Source organism: Hyaena hyaena, unplaced genomic scaffold, assembly GCF_003009895.1.
Source record: "Hyaena hyaena isolate Hyena2069 unplaced genomic scaffold, ASM300989v1 scaffold_116, whole genome shotgun sequence".
Taxonomy (NCBI): domain Eukaryota; kingdom Metazoa; phylum Chordata; class Mammalia; order Carnivora; family Hyaenidae; genus Hyaena; species Hyaena hyaena.
Genome location: NW_024080748.1, coordinates 3,236,456 through 3,249,554, shown reverse-complemented (window position 1 = coordinate 3,249,554; position 13,099 = coordinate 3,236,456). Strand labels below are relative to the sequence as shown.

General features: G+C 45.1%; 1 protein-coding gene across 1 annotated transcript in view; it reads right to left on the bottom strand.

Annotated features, from left to right (window-relative positions):
• Positions 1–3,667: 3,667 nt before the first annotated feature.
• Positions 3,668–13,099, bottom strand: part of SLC6A5 (solute carrier family 6 member 5) — a 52,115-nt gene continuing 42,683 nt past the window's right edge. The window contains exons 14-16 of the mRNA XM_039236745.1: positions 10,432–10,532; positions 6,013–6,180; positions 3,668–3,823 (exon numbers count right to left, since the gene is read on the bottom strand). Coding sequence (XP_039092676.1) covers positions 3,668–3,823; positions 6,013–6,180; positions 10,432–10,532 — 425 coding nt within the window. The remainder of the gene's footprint in view (positions 3,824–6,012; positions 6,181–10,431; positions 10,533–13,099) is intronic.

The window sequence follows — 13,099 nt, the reverse complement described above, 5'->3', positions numbered from 1 at the left end:
TTCCTGGAGTCACCTGCCTCAAAGACGAGTGTCGCAAACCCAAATCCAGGCACGGCAGCAGCAGTGTGATATTGCCATCACGCATACACTAAGCGACAGTTATTGTGCAAGTCTCTGGGAAGAGGATGATGACCGATGGCCAAGGGAACAAAGAGGAAAGAAACATTTAAATTTTAGGCATGGAAAGACCATGCTGACAGGTGAAGGTGATCGGGCAGCACTGAGGCACGTGGAGAAAACAGAACAAGAACTTAGTTAAGGAAAACTCAATTCTACTGCAGAATCACGGTAAGGACAACCCAAGTCTTATCCATTGAAAGATCACTGTGTTAAATTCTTTTTAAAGTGCTGCTCACGGAAATACAAGTCGATTACATTTCCTATACATTAAAAACACATTGGAAATTTCAAAGACTGTGAGGTGGAGATTTTGCACTGACCATAGCTTTCATGCAAGAATGAGTATAAAAAAGGAAACAAACATAACAAAACCAGATTGGACACATCTGTGCATGACAAACACACAGGCCTAAAGAGATTAAAAGTTACTAATACACAAGACAAATATTTGCATAAGAAGCCACAACACCAATAGTTAAGAAATATACATTTTTTTTTCTCCTTTAAGGGTATTACAAGGTTACTGCTTTTAACATATGGCTTTTTTTTTTCTCTGAATGGATTTCTGGCATTTGTTGGTGTTAGGAAATTATCTCACAAGTGGAAAACACCTCACCATTCTTCACAGTAAACCAATGAAAGTTTTTCCTCAGCAACTTGGTTTTTAGCTGTTTGAAGGGGAATGCTCGAAGAGCATGTGTTTATGACAACACCCTTCATTTTCTTCCTACTCGTTCATTTTCTCCCATCCAACTGACTGTGGAAGAAAACACAGAGCATGGAAACATCCACCTGGTTAGCATCCCAGCCAAGTGTGCAGGAGATGTGGCAGAGGTCGATACGTGATGAGAAATCAGCTCAGATGCTGAACGCCTCTCTGCCAGGGAAAGCCTCAAAGTTGAACATGGCTAGAGAAATAGGTAAAAACGGAGTTCACAAAGTCACCGCTTCCAGAAAAGTTCTGAACCTTTCACCTCGAAGCAAATTTTACACAAAACTTGGAAACTGTAGGGAAAAGGAAAAACACGCTGGCTGTTCAGGGAACAGCGACTGGGTCTCAGCTCGGACAGATCTGGAGGAACACACATGTAGCTGTCTCTGACGGTAACACACAGCAGAAGGTAGCCAGCAAGGAGGTCCCTGGCCTCACAGGTCGACTTTCAGCTCATATGAGAGGAACCTGGCAGCAGCCTTCCAGGTTCCCCCTCCCCCACTTCTTTTAATCACGACAGCAATAATTAGCAGAAATTGGGTTGGCATCCAGCATCAGACACCAGTGTTAGCCAAGAGGCGAGGGGGGAAGCCTAAATCATTCGCCCTGACACAAACACACTGGTCCCTTGAGAGAATAAATGCTAATTGATTTCAGCTTTCCTTCAGCCTTCAAATTGGAAAAGCTAGAGATAATTTCCAGACCTAAGTTTTTCCTCCCTGCCTCTCCCACTCCACCAATTATCACCTGGAGAGGCTAATTTTGGGTACCACTGTGTGAAATCTGCTCCAGTAACGGGGGCTTCTCATCAATATGGCTTTCTTGGGGAGACCAGGGTCCATGGTGAGTCACTATGGGAAAGACGGGGGCATGTGAGGCTGCAGCTCAGCTTCCTAACCCTGCGTCTAGGGGAAGCTCAGGTTAGTCTCTGTGATAGATTCTGGTAAGTTCTAGGTTTGGGAGAGAGGCAGAAAAGGAGAACAAAGAAGGGGAAGAGCAAACAGGCACTGCAGACAGAAGAGATGAAAACATACAATTCAAAACCCAACTCTGTTTCCTTTTCTAAAATTTCCACAGGCAGTTCTTGAAAACGGGAAAAATCACGTCAGTGTTGGCAAATGACAATGATATTTGCCCTAGAAAAAGAAGAGCTCGGTAAAATGAGTTGAGACCTCTTCTTAAACAAATGAAGTCATTCAAAAATAAAAACATGCCACATCAAGGTCTTTTGTTAAGGTTCACTGCTGTTGAACAGGATGAAAATGTCACATCAATAGACAAGATTTAAAGTGAAAACTTCGCCTAAGAGCCTGTAATGTGAAGACAAACAAATAAAAAAGTGATTGAAATGATATCCCCTAAAGGAAACAATTTTAGGTTCAGATATTATTACTGTAGGGAAACAAAATCCAGACTACACTATTGTAAACTCACCATCTCTACAGTGAATCATAAGGTACTTATAAGGACAGAAAACACCACTACGCATACACACTACATGAACACATATCACATTTAAAAATTTCATATATGCATGTTCAGGATATAAGAAGATAATAATGGTCACGGCTTCACCAATCTCTGCAGACATATGATTCACTCTCATAAGAGCACGGTTATGAGTATTGTGAATTGGGAGCTCCTAAAACTGAATTGCCTAAATGTAGTCTTAAAAGCTATAGTCTTAATTGGCTCACTTGCTACTTACCTAAGCTGTATTTATCAGAAATTTCTGTAAATACAGTGACCTAAAATGTACTACCAGCACAGTGAATATCATGGTTGTTTTCTATTAAACTCTCCACTTTGATTCCTCTACGACCACAGTTGGCATTTACTGTGAATGAAAAAGAGTAAAAATTGAGAAGTATTCTGTCCTGTAAGAGGCTGTGTCTTATATAGAGAAAATATAGAGACAGAACCAGGGTAAGTCTTGTTTTCCCAGGGGTGGAAAGACCAGGTATCTCCAGCTCACAGAAAGACATCTGGAGGAGAGGAAACATGGGATCATGACCCTGAACCACAGCATTGAATGTCATGTAGAAACTAGGCTGGGGCTCTACTATGACCCTGCAGAGGCAAATTACAGGATGGCCTCTTGTGCACAGGTGGAGGAAATGACCTAGGGAATTCACAAATACCATCACTTCAGGAAGAAAAAAAAAAAAAAGCAAGACCAGCGAAGGCCGAGAACCCCCCACTGAGACGCGCGGTGTGCAGACAGTCAAGTCACAGTGGGTCCCAATGAAGGAAAGCAGATCCCCAGTTGTAAGTGGAAATTTACAACCGGACACCTCAGTGGTGTCCACATCCACTGGCTTGTCTTGTCCTAAAACGTTTTCAGACGGCTGCTGACCCTCTAAAGATACCCTCCTAAACTTTCTGCGTCTGGATGACGTCACTACATTGCTCAGCTCAGCCACACTGTGGAGCCCAAACAGCAGCCTTGTCATTCTGCCATTTTATACAAGCCCCTATGGCACCACCAAGGACAACACACAGTGGATGCCACCCTACCGACCGGGTCACATACCTGCTTGTGACTTCACCAGAAAGTGCTCACCTAGTTGATCCGCTCCTGTCAGCTCAAGCCTGTGCTCCCAAGCCCTCTGCAAACTGACACCACGGACACAGGCCACCCGCCTCACTTGGTCTGTCTAGCTCTTTACTACGGCATGCGACACCATGTCCTACTTTCCTAGAGAACTGCTCTCATGCATGGACGTGAACCAAGATGCGAGGAGAGACAAGACAATGGGAAGAAAGCTGCGGAAAACATTAGGGGAGGCAGAGAGGAAAATCAGGATCAAGTCTGGGCCCTCCCATGCCACTGGACTAGCACTGGGTACCCAGTTCCAGATCCTTCACAGGCAGTTTCAGTCCCAGGGAAGAGGTTCCCAAGGGGTCGATCATGTTCTTGTAACGCTCCCCGCGGTGCTGAGCTAAGAATGGGCCCCAGTCCGGCTGCGGCGAGCACACCAACTTCAGCCTCTGCAAAGAAGCCAAAGACACACAGTGTCACAGAAGTAACATGCCTTCCTCGCTCCTCCCCTAGGCACGCCCCATCTATCCCCAAACTGCTTGCGGCCGCTTTTACCAGAACCCTTCCTTAAGCCAAGAGGTCCCCTACCAGGAGAAACCTGGGAAGAACCTAGGAAGCCTTAGGAACATAGCCCTCTTAACTAATGAGGCCAGGGACGTTAAAGAGGAGACTTGGTTCTGTTCGCTTGAAATTATTCACATCATCCTGCAAGCAATATAACAATTGCTCGGAGTTTGCCTTGCACAAGATTAACAGAGGATAAAGGGCCCAGATTTTAATTATACATTTTTTCCTTCCAAATGAAGAGAATTTGCAAGCTTCTCTCTCCACTGCCAGATGCAGTCTGCAAAGGACATGCGCTCAATTACTTTTGTTCCATAGTCCCAACAATACGTTGTTACATCAAAATAATTGGATTTTGTTTAGCATATTTCCCCAAAGTATATAAATGGCCGGGAAGAAAACCCGCAATCTCAAAGACACATTGCCAAGAGTGAGCAAAGATTTTAATTAATCTGTTGACAAAAATATATGCTCCTGACTTGGTTCAGCAATGTGGGTTCAAGGGGGTGAGCCAGAAATAATGGGACTGTGTCTAATGCTTCAGCTGAACTTTTTACAGAAAACATAATTTGATGGGAACATTTTCTAGAAAAAGGAAAGAAAACATATTTCAGACTCCATAAGGGGGAACAATTATATGTTTATTACCTATTAAAGTGAAGCTATTTCTTAGAGCTGTTAGTTTAATCTCCCCTTAATCATCAGTTTGCAACCTTTGTGTCCCAAATCAACCATAATAAATTTACCGAGCCAACTCATCAGGTTAGGGCATTTCGGCGGCCTAAGATAAAAGGAAAAGGGCTACACTAGCTTCTGTTGAAAGGGAATGAGATTTCTGGGTCAGTTGGTACAAGGCTCGTCTGGGGCAAGAGGGAGACACCCCTGAGGGTAAAGGGGCCCACAGTAATTTACCTCACAGGGATAGCAGACAATTTCCTGAGGACGCAAACTGGAACGCCACTTCAGTAAGGAGACTCCTACATTCCCTCTGTCAACTCTGTCTCCATCTTCAGTCCATTGAAAATCAAAGCCACCCCCTCTGTGGGACGCCCCAGAGACCTCTCTTCCTTTTCTCAATCTGACTGGGCGCAAAACCCGCATGGCTGTTCTTCGCTGCCCTCTATGGGCAGGTGTTTCTTTGCCTTGGTCTATCCCAAGGCCTCTGAAACCTGAATGTGCATCAGAATCACCTGGAGGGCCGGTTCAACTACAGACTCTGGGTCCCCTCTCCCCATCTCTGGTTGAGCGGAGCCAGCTGGAGCCCGTTCACCTGCATTTCCAACAAGCTCCCAGGTGGTGCTGATGCTATGAGTCCCTGGGCCAAACCCCAAGGAGCACTGGTCTGGTCCAAAAGGCCCAACCTCTGAACTTTTAAGACAGAGGCAGTGCTGATCTACCCCGAGCACATCTGGGCAAGTGGCTTCTCATAAATAACAAAAGCCTGCCCACACTTCACTGGTGGCAGTGCCTTCCCATCCACCCTGGAGTCAGAGTGGTGATTTTTTTTTTTCTTGAGAAATGAGGAAAGTATCCAGCAAGGGATTAACAAAGACAAGTCTCACCTCACACCAGCCATGCCCCGGGCCTTGCATTACGTTGTGTGGGGATGGTCATGAGCTTAGACCCCTCGGCCATCCTAATACCAGTACAACAGGGAGGAGTAGTGATTTAAAATGTAATGGGAATAGATGTTGGGAGGGAGAAGACTTGGACAGAGATGCGCATCAGGAAAGGGGGAATCTGACATGTGGTTGAAAACCAAACACTGGATGTAAACTGTGGGTAAGAGGGAGGGGGAGGGAAACTCCAGGAAAGAGGAGACACGATTGCTTATTCCCAGAGCTGTACTGAGGAATACCGTAATAGCTTGGCCTGTGGACTGGCTGAGCCTCTCCATTAGAGGAATAATGCATAATAAAAATGGATTTAATAGAAATGGTGGCAACTGTGATCACTTAATCACCAAGTCTCCCTGGAGAATAAGTTCACCGAATCTGTTGTTTTTTAATGCATGGAGCTCTGAGAGCTTCTCCCTTGGGAGGGGATGGCAGGGGAAAGGAGTTGATGGAATTACCTCAATAAATCTGCCAGGGGCCAGATGCATTTTTATCACAAACATAATTGGGATCCAGATAACCGAACAGGCGAGCATTAGCCATCCGAGCACCATGGACCAGTTAGGGTAGCGGTAAGAGCCATAGGTCATGGGCTCCCACTGGTAAAAGCTGAAGCAAAGGATAAACTAGGAAGAAAAGAGAAACACACATGTTAGGCTGGTGATGCAAAGTATTCCTTCCTAACAGCCAGGAATTGAGCCCCTGCCATCACTTTGTTGCTTTCCTATCTATGATCTCATGTTACATCCATACCAATCCTGAAAGAAAGGTATTATTAACAATCCATTTTGCAAATGAAGAAGCTGAATTTCAGAAGGATGAAGATGACACACACTTAGTCATCTGAATTTGCCATCTCCTACACACACACACACACACACACACACACACGCACACACACACCCTAATGGCCTAATGGCTATACATCAAGGTGACCGGTGAACGGAACTGGGTGTTTTTAAGAGGTTGTCTGTACTTTCTATAACGGATAATCAAGCTTTTGTTATAAGAAAGAAATCCATTAAATGTGTGTATTTTACTATTTTTTTTTAATGAGTTGATGGAGCACCTGGGTGGCTCAGTCATTTAAGCGTTCTACTTTGGCTCAGGTCATGATCTCACGGTTTGTGAGTTTGAACCCCGCATCGGGCTCTGTGCTGACAGCCCAGAGCCTGGAACCTGCTTTGGATTCCGTACCTCCCTCTCTCTCCCCTTCTCCCCCTGCTCATTCTCTGTCTCTGTCTCTCTCAAAAATGAATAAACATTAAAAAATAAAAATAAATAATGAGTTGAATATACCTTGCCTTCTCCTTGAATGGGGAATGGCCCAGATCCAGGTGTTGCCTTTAAAGTTGGCAGAGACCTGGAGTGCATGGCAAGCAGTGACTGAGCCAGAAGCTGAGTCCTATAACCAACCATGGGGCACAGAATGGTTGCACAGCCCACTCTCAACTGACTCAAGGTGGGCCAAGAGCCCAGAGGCCGGCAGGCTAATCCCTGCTCTACTGCTAACTAATGAAGGGACCTCATGTCTTGGACTTCTCTGCTATAAAATGGGTATATTTCACACTGTGTACACAAAACATGGAGGTTTTCTGGGAACCATGGTCTGGTCTTTACAAAAAAGTCCCCTCGCAATTTGAAGAGAGGTGATGGTTTATTTTCTGCCCATTATCTCTGTCACTGCACACTTTGGCTGGCAGGAGCAATCGGAACCCTCTGAAAGCAAGTTTAGAGCAGCAGAAAAGGAACGGAGCACATGCGGGAACAAGGGAACAAACAGAGAGGCACTGGAAAGACAGAACAGGGGTCCCAAATGTTGCTGCCAAGCCTTTGGGGAGCACTGTCCTGAGAAACTGCATTCTTGCCCTTGTTCATTCTGCCGATAGCAGCAGCCTAGAATAATGTACCTAATAATGATGACATAAGTCCTGCCTCCCCCCACACACACCTCTCATTCTATCTTAAGCAGTAAAATAATGGCCCAAAAATGACTGGAAGGAATTATGTCAGGAAAGATGATATATGGAAGTGTTTTAGAAAAGCATGAAGCACTCTACAAATGTAAGGCATATCTATATTATTGCTGCAAAGCCCAAGCTGCTGGGCCAAGTGATTATTTCAATGCAACAATAATTCAATGTATTGATCTGAAGCAACATGGGCCTGAAGATGGCCGTTGAAAATGCTACTCCTACAGAAAGACATGCTTTGCTCTAGGCTCCTTTCTAAACATTTGTCCCTTGGGGCGCCTGGGTGGCTCAGTAGGTTAAACGTCGACTTCAGCTCAGGTCATGATCTCACAGTTACAGTTCATGAGTTCGAGCCCTGCATGGGGTTTTGTGCTGACCGTTTGCTCAGAGCCTGGAGCCTGCCTCAGATTCTGTGTCTCCTTCTCTCCTCCACTTGTGCTCTGTCTCACTCTGTCTCTCAAAAATTAATAAATGTAAAAAAAAAATTAAACAGTTGCCTCTAGAGTTATAAGCTTTATTAACCAGTCTATTGGAAGTATGGCCTAATGTAATTATGGTAAGTTACTCCATTCCATTTACTATATAAATAGCAATACATCTGCTTATGTGTGCACATAATTCAGTAACGTGATCTGACTATGTATACAATAATTGCACGGGGAATATTTATAGCTCTATAAATATAAGAAGGCACATATAAAAATGATCAATTTCATTTCAGAGGTTTCAAAGTAATTTAAACCCATAATCTCAGCTCATTCCAGCATACTACAAATATTCACTTTACAGAAGGGCAAATGGCAAAAAACTGTCCTTTGGTACCCATTTCCAGTTGCACAAATTCCATATCAAACCTACGTGTGCACACCTGTTCTGGCCATAAATCTCCCTCTACCAAGCCAGCTTTGAGAAAATCCTGCCCTCAGACAAGTGTGGCCATGAGAGATGAGAATTTAACCACTGAGTCGGGGCCACCCTGGCTTTTTGCTGATGGCAGCCAATGTAGGAGAGAGGTACATCAGCTGACAATGAAGATTTGACCACTTCTACTTGTCCATAGCTCCCAAACACAGAAGAATAATCTGGTTTGGGAGCTTTTCTGGGATCTCCACAGGCTTCTGATGGGGGTTTCACAACTGAAATCAAGTAAAGCACAGCATAGTTGAGAAACTACCTCAAAAAACACAGCAAGTCCCTAGAATTTCTTTCCCCTCACATTCTCTTCACAGAGATTAGAATTCTTTGAAACTGGCCAAACTCCACTTGGAAATGAAAGCATTGAGTTTCTAGAAATGTATTAGTGTGGGCTTGAGGCCTAGAAGCTCTGGATTCAAGTCTCAGCTCTGCCTCCTGAAAGCTTTGTGGCCTTGGTCAAGGCCTTAGTTCACACAACTGTTAAATGGGAGAAAGAATCACCCACCAAGGAGGGAGGTCAGAAGCTTTATGGGGCAATGCTTAGGAAGTGCCTTCCTCTAAATAGATCTCCACAAATAGTGGTGCTGGTTCCTATATTTATGTGATATGTTTCTGCAAAATATAATAAAATTCTCTGAAGTTTAATCTCTTCCAAGACAGGAAGGAAAGGCAGGTCTTGGTTTCACCCAAGAATAAATCATTATGTGGTCATAACTGGGGGAAATGGTGAAGCTCAGGAGAGACAGAGAATGGCCCCAGGCAGGAGAGTCTCAACACATTCTCCCCCCCACCCCCCACCCCCGGCCTCCCCCCTCCACCAATTAACGCATATCCCAAGCTCTTCATATATATTTCAGTCCTAAATTTAAGAAGCTGGAAAATCCATTTTAATTCTCTTCAGCCCTCTGCCCCAAATCTAGTGGGACTTTTCCGACAAATTACGGCCTCTAAAATGTGAGCATTGATGTGGGCCTCAGCATGATGTCCATGTCAGTGCAGAGGGAGATAAATGCTGAATGGTTTTTCTGTCTAAACTTATGTCTTTTCAGAAATCAGGTGAGGTGTTTTGATTAAAATTTACTCTGTGACAGTTAAAAAAAAGAAATCTATATTTTCTTTACAATTTTACTTCATCCTGTCTTGTTTTCCTTTAGAGAACCTGGTGCTGAAATAAAACAATGGTCTTAATCTGGTTTCTAGTGCCACCTGCTGGCTCCATCCAGAACTACAGCTAGCTTCCTGCCGCCTTGCCAAGATGACCCCCATCACAAGCTAGGGAAGTAGAAGAGAGGCAAAGTCCATCAATTACTGTGCTTGGAAGGTGAATCAAGGCAAAGCCTTCGGCCTATATCACAATCGAGGAGGGACAGGATGCACATGCAAATCCCTATGCAGATTTACTGACACATGAAGGGCTCTGATCTTTAAGAAAATGAATGTTAGATGATCTCAAAATGTCATCATCACACTTGCGGATAAGATAGTTCTCAAAAAAACAATAAAAGTGAACCATAAAAGTCTAATTCATGCTATATTGGCTGTAGAGCAGCTTTACTGAGTAGCATTTAAGAACAAGAGTTCTGGAGCCTTTTGCCTGGGTTCGAACCCAGGCGGTGCTTGCTAATTATTAGGTGCACAATGCTAGGTAAGTGACATAACCTCTGCATGTCAGTTTCCTCATCTGTAACATGGAGATGACTGTCACACCAACCCCATAAGGCTGCTGTGAAGGAGAGACGAGGTGATTCACATAAAGCTCTTTGAACAGAGCATGGACCATGATCAGCATGCGGGAACTATGATCCTAATTTGCTAACAGGACGTGAGGAAATGTTCCATAAGGGTGCTCCAAACGGCACATGAGTCACCACTAAGCACCTTTGGGTAAGCCACTATACCTCTCTGAACCTCGGTTTGAACCTTGTTCAAACGTAAAGCACCACACACACATGCGAGATCCAACTACCTGATAAAGCACGCAATCCTTACCGTTAAAATGGTTGGAGTTACAAACGCCCAGCAGACTTTCCAGAAAATGTTTGGCTGGAATCCAATCATCATCTCTATATCCTCACAGAATCTTTGCAAGCCTGCAGATAGACAAATGGAGAGAGCATGAGGTGCAGTGGCAGGCGGTTGGGGGAAGGGAGGGTAGAGGACAGGCCCTAGAACCCCTCGCGCAAGTAAGTGCCATTGGCTAGGGATGGCCCCAGCCTGGTGTCACCATGACCCCTATTATCCAAGATACCATCAGACAAATGATTCGCTGCCAGGAAGATTAGAGCAAACTGAACATTTAAACAGATATTAAATACGCTCTGCAGTGAGGGTCAAAAATGTCATCCCATAATGACATCTAAAAAGCTCAGCTGCAGCCTAACCTGGGTGTCTCAGCACTGCCACAGCCTGGCATATTCACCTGTGTGGCTGCTTTCACAGACGGCCTTCTGTGCTTAGCAACAACTCCAGCAAAATCAATTACGATCGTGGTCAATAAGCACAGTGTATTACGAGAGCCTTGGGATTTAGAGTGAGAGTCACTACGTATTGGTTTTTGTCCCCACCCTCCCAAGGACACCCTTCCATGAGTCAATTTATCTTCACTCTGTGTAAGATGGCAACGGCCACTGCCCACTCTCTTGGAGCTCAAAGGACTGCTGTCCTGGTCCCTGATCAACTTCACTGAAGTATCAAGCAGAGGAGACGGTCATTCTCATGGCCACACATAACCACCATCCCCAACGCACTCACACACCCCTTGGAAGAAGGAGCCACTGAGGATGGTTTTGGAAGCAGACAGCTTCTCACATTGTTTCCTGAACTCATCAGAAGCACGGCTTTCTCCCAAGTGTGGGTTGCCATGCTGACAAGACAAGAAAGCTCCCTGAATTCAAGCTTCATCAGTCAGCAGCTCTGACCAGGGCCCCAGGAGCCTCAGTTTAAATCTCCCCATTCCTTCATTCTCTGGTCATTTATGTGAAAACTGGGTACCTTGCAGGTCAAGAGGGGCAGAGGCACTCCTCAGGGGAAGCCCCCATTTCCACTATTGCCTCCTCCTTTTGGGAATAATCCCCTGCACATCTTAAGACCTTATTTCCTGAAACATTGGCCACTTGTTTGTCTGGTTCCCAGGCTGTCCCAGCCCCCTTGGGTATCTGGGTCCTCTGCCCTTAGCTCCATGAGTAACAGGGGAATTCAGTCTCTGGGGGCTGCCCTTCCAATCCTCACTTGCTATCTCTTACCCTTTGCCATCCCCTCCCTATGTATCACCTGTACAAGCTGCCTTCACCTGACCTGTGCCCCTGTCCCCACCTCAGCCCTGAGTTATTCGTTAGCCTTTTCCCCTCAATGCCTGTTCTGCGCTACATGGCAGCGAGAAAGAATAATGTGATATGAAAAAGCAATCTCTTGCTGGGGCAGAAAGCAGACACTGGTATTCCTTCAGGGAACAAAATACCTCATCTCAACCCCTTTTTAAAAAATGACCCTGATAATGTTCTATATCTTGATCTGGATGCTGGTTACCTGGGGGTAAAAATTCATTGAGCTGTATACTCAGTTATATGTTCCTTCCTGTATACACAATGTTCTACTTCAATATTAAAGTTTACCCTCAAAAGTCCACTCTAGTCACCATCCACAAAATAATGGATCCTGAGACCTTCCATGGCCTCAGCTCTTGTTATCTGCTTCTACTCCATGCCAAGCCCAGACCCAGCACATCAGCTAACCCTCATGATCATGAATCACCAGGCCCTGATGATAGCAGCCATGATGGAGGACAGCCAAGCCTGAGATTGGCTATAGAGCAGCCTGCTCTGGGAACAGCGTGGGAGGTTCACCAAAGGCGGCTGTTCTCAACTCACTCTAAGATTTCTCAGGTGACAGCTGGGCTTCCTGTTCAACCTTAAACCCTGGTCAAGGTACAAGGAAAAGAGCACTGGGTAGCGAGTTAGGATCTAACAATTGAACCCCTATTCTGCCTCCAAGTTACAGTGTGAACTTAGGCAAGGTATTCTGTTTCTGAGCCTTTGCTGGTTTACTGGGGGGACTGGAGAGGTCAACCCATGATGCAAAGAGGCTTCCAGGTTGCTTCCTTATATTCACAGACAAGAACTTCATGTCGTGGGCAGTTGACCTGACCATCTTTGGATTTGTTATTTGTGCATGTTCTTTAATGTTATCAAATGCCTTCAAATGAGGGGCTCCTGGGCCTACTCTCTGAGCATCAGTGAGGGAAGAGACTTAAAGGAAGACGAGTCAAAGCTAAGGCCCAGAAAAATATACACAAGACACTGAAGGAAACCTCTGTGTTTAAAAAAAAGATTCTAGAAATTTCTGCTATCATTTTGAATTCTGTTACCAGATTATTCCTCTCCAATAGACCATCCCCAAGAGATGATGATGTACAGCTTGACTGGGAAACTGATTTGATGGAGCTCAGGGTTAGACCCAAGGAAGACACAGGGATGGCCTCCTATAGGAGGAGAGGGATGGCGGTAAAGAGCACTCCAGCTTTCCCAGACGGGTGAAGGAGCTAGACCCAGAGCTGTAGGAAGGGACAGATGATGATTGCTCAGTTTCAGCAAGAGGCAGAGTTTGATGCAGGGGGTGGTGTTGGGGTTGAGAGGGAGGAGGCTTGGGCTCCAGGGCCAGC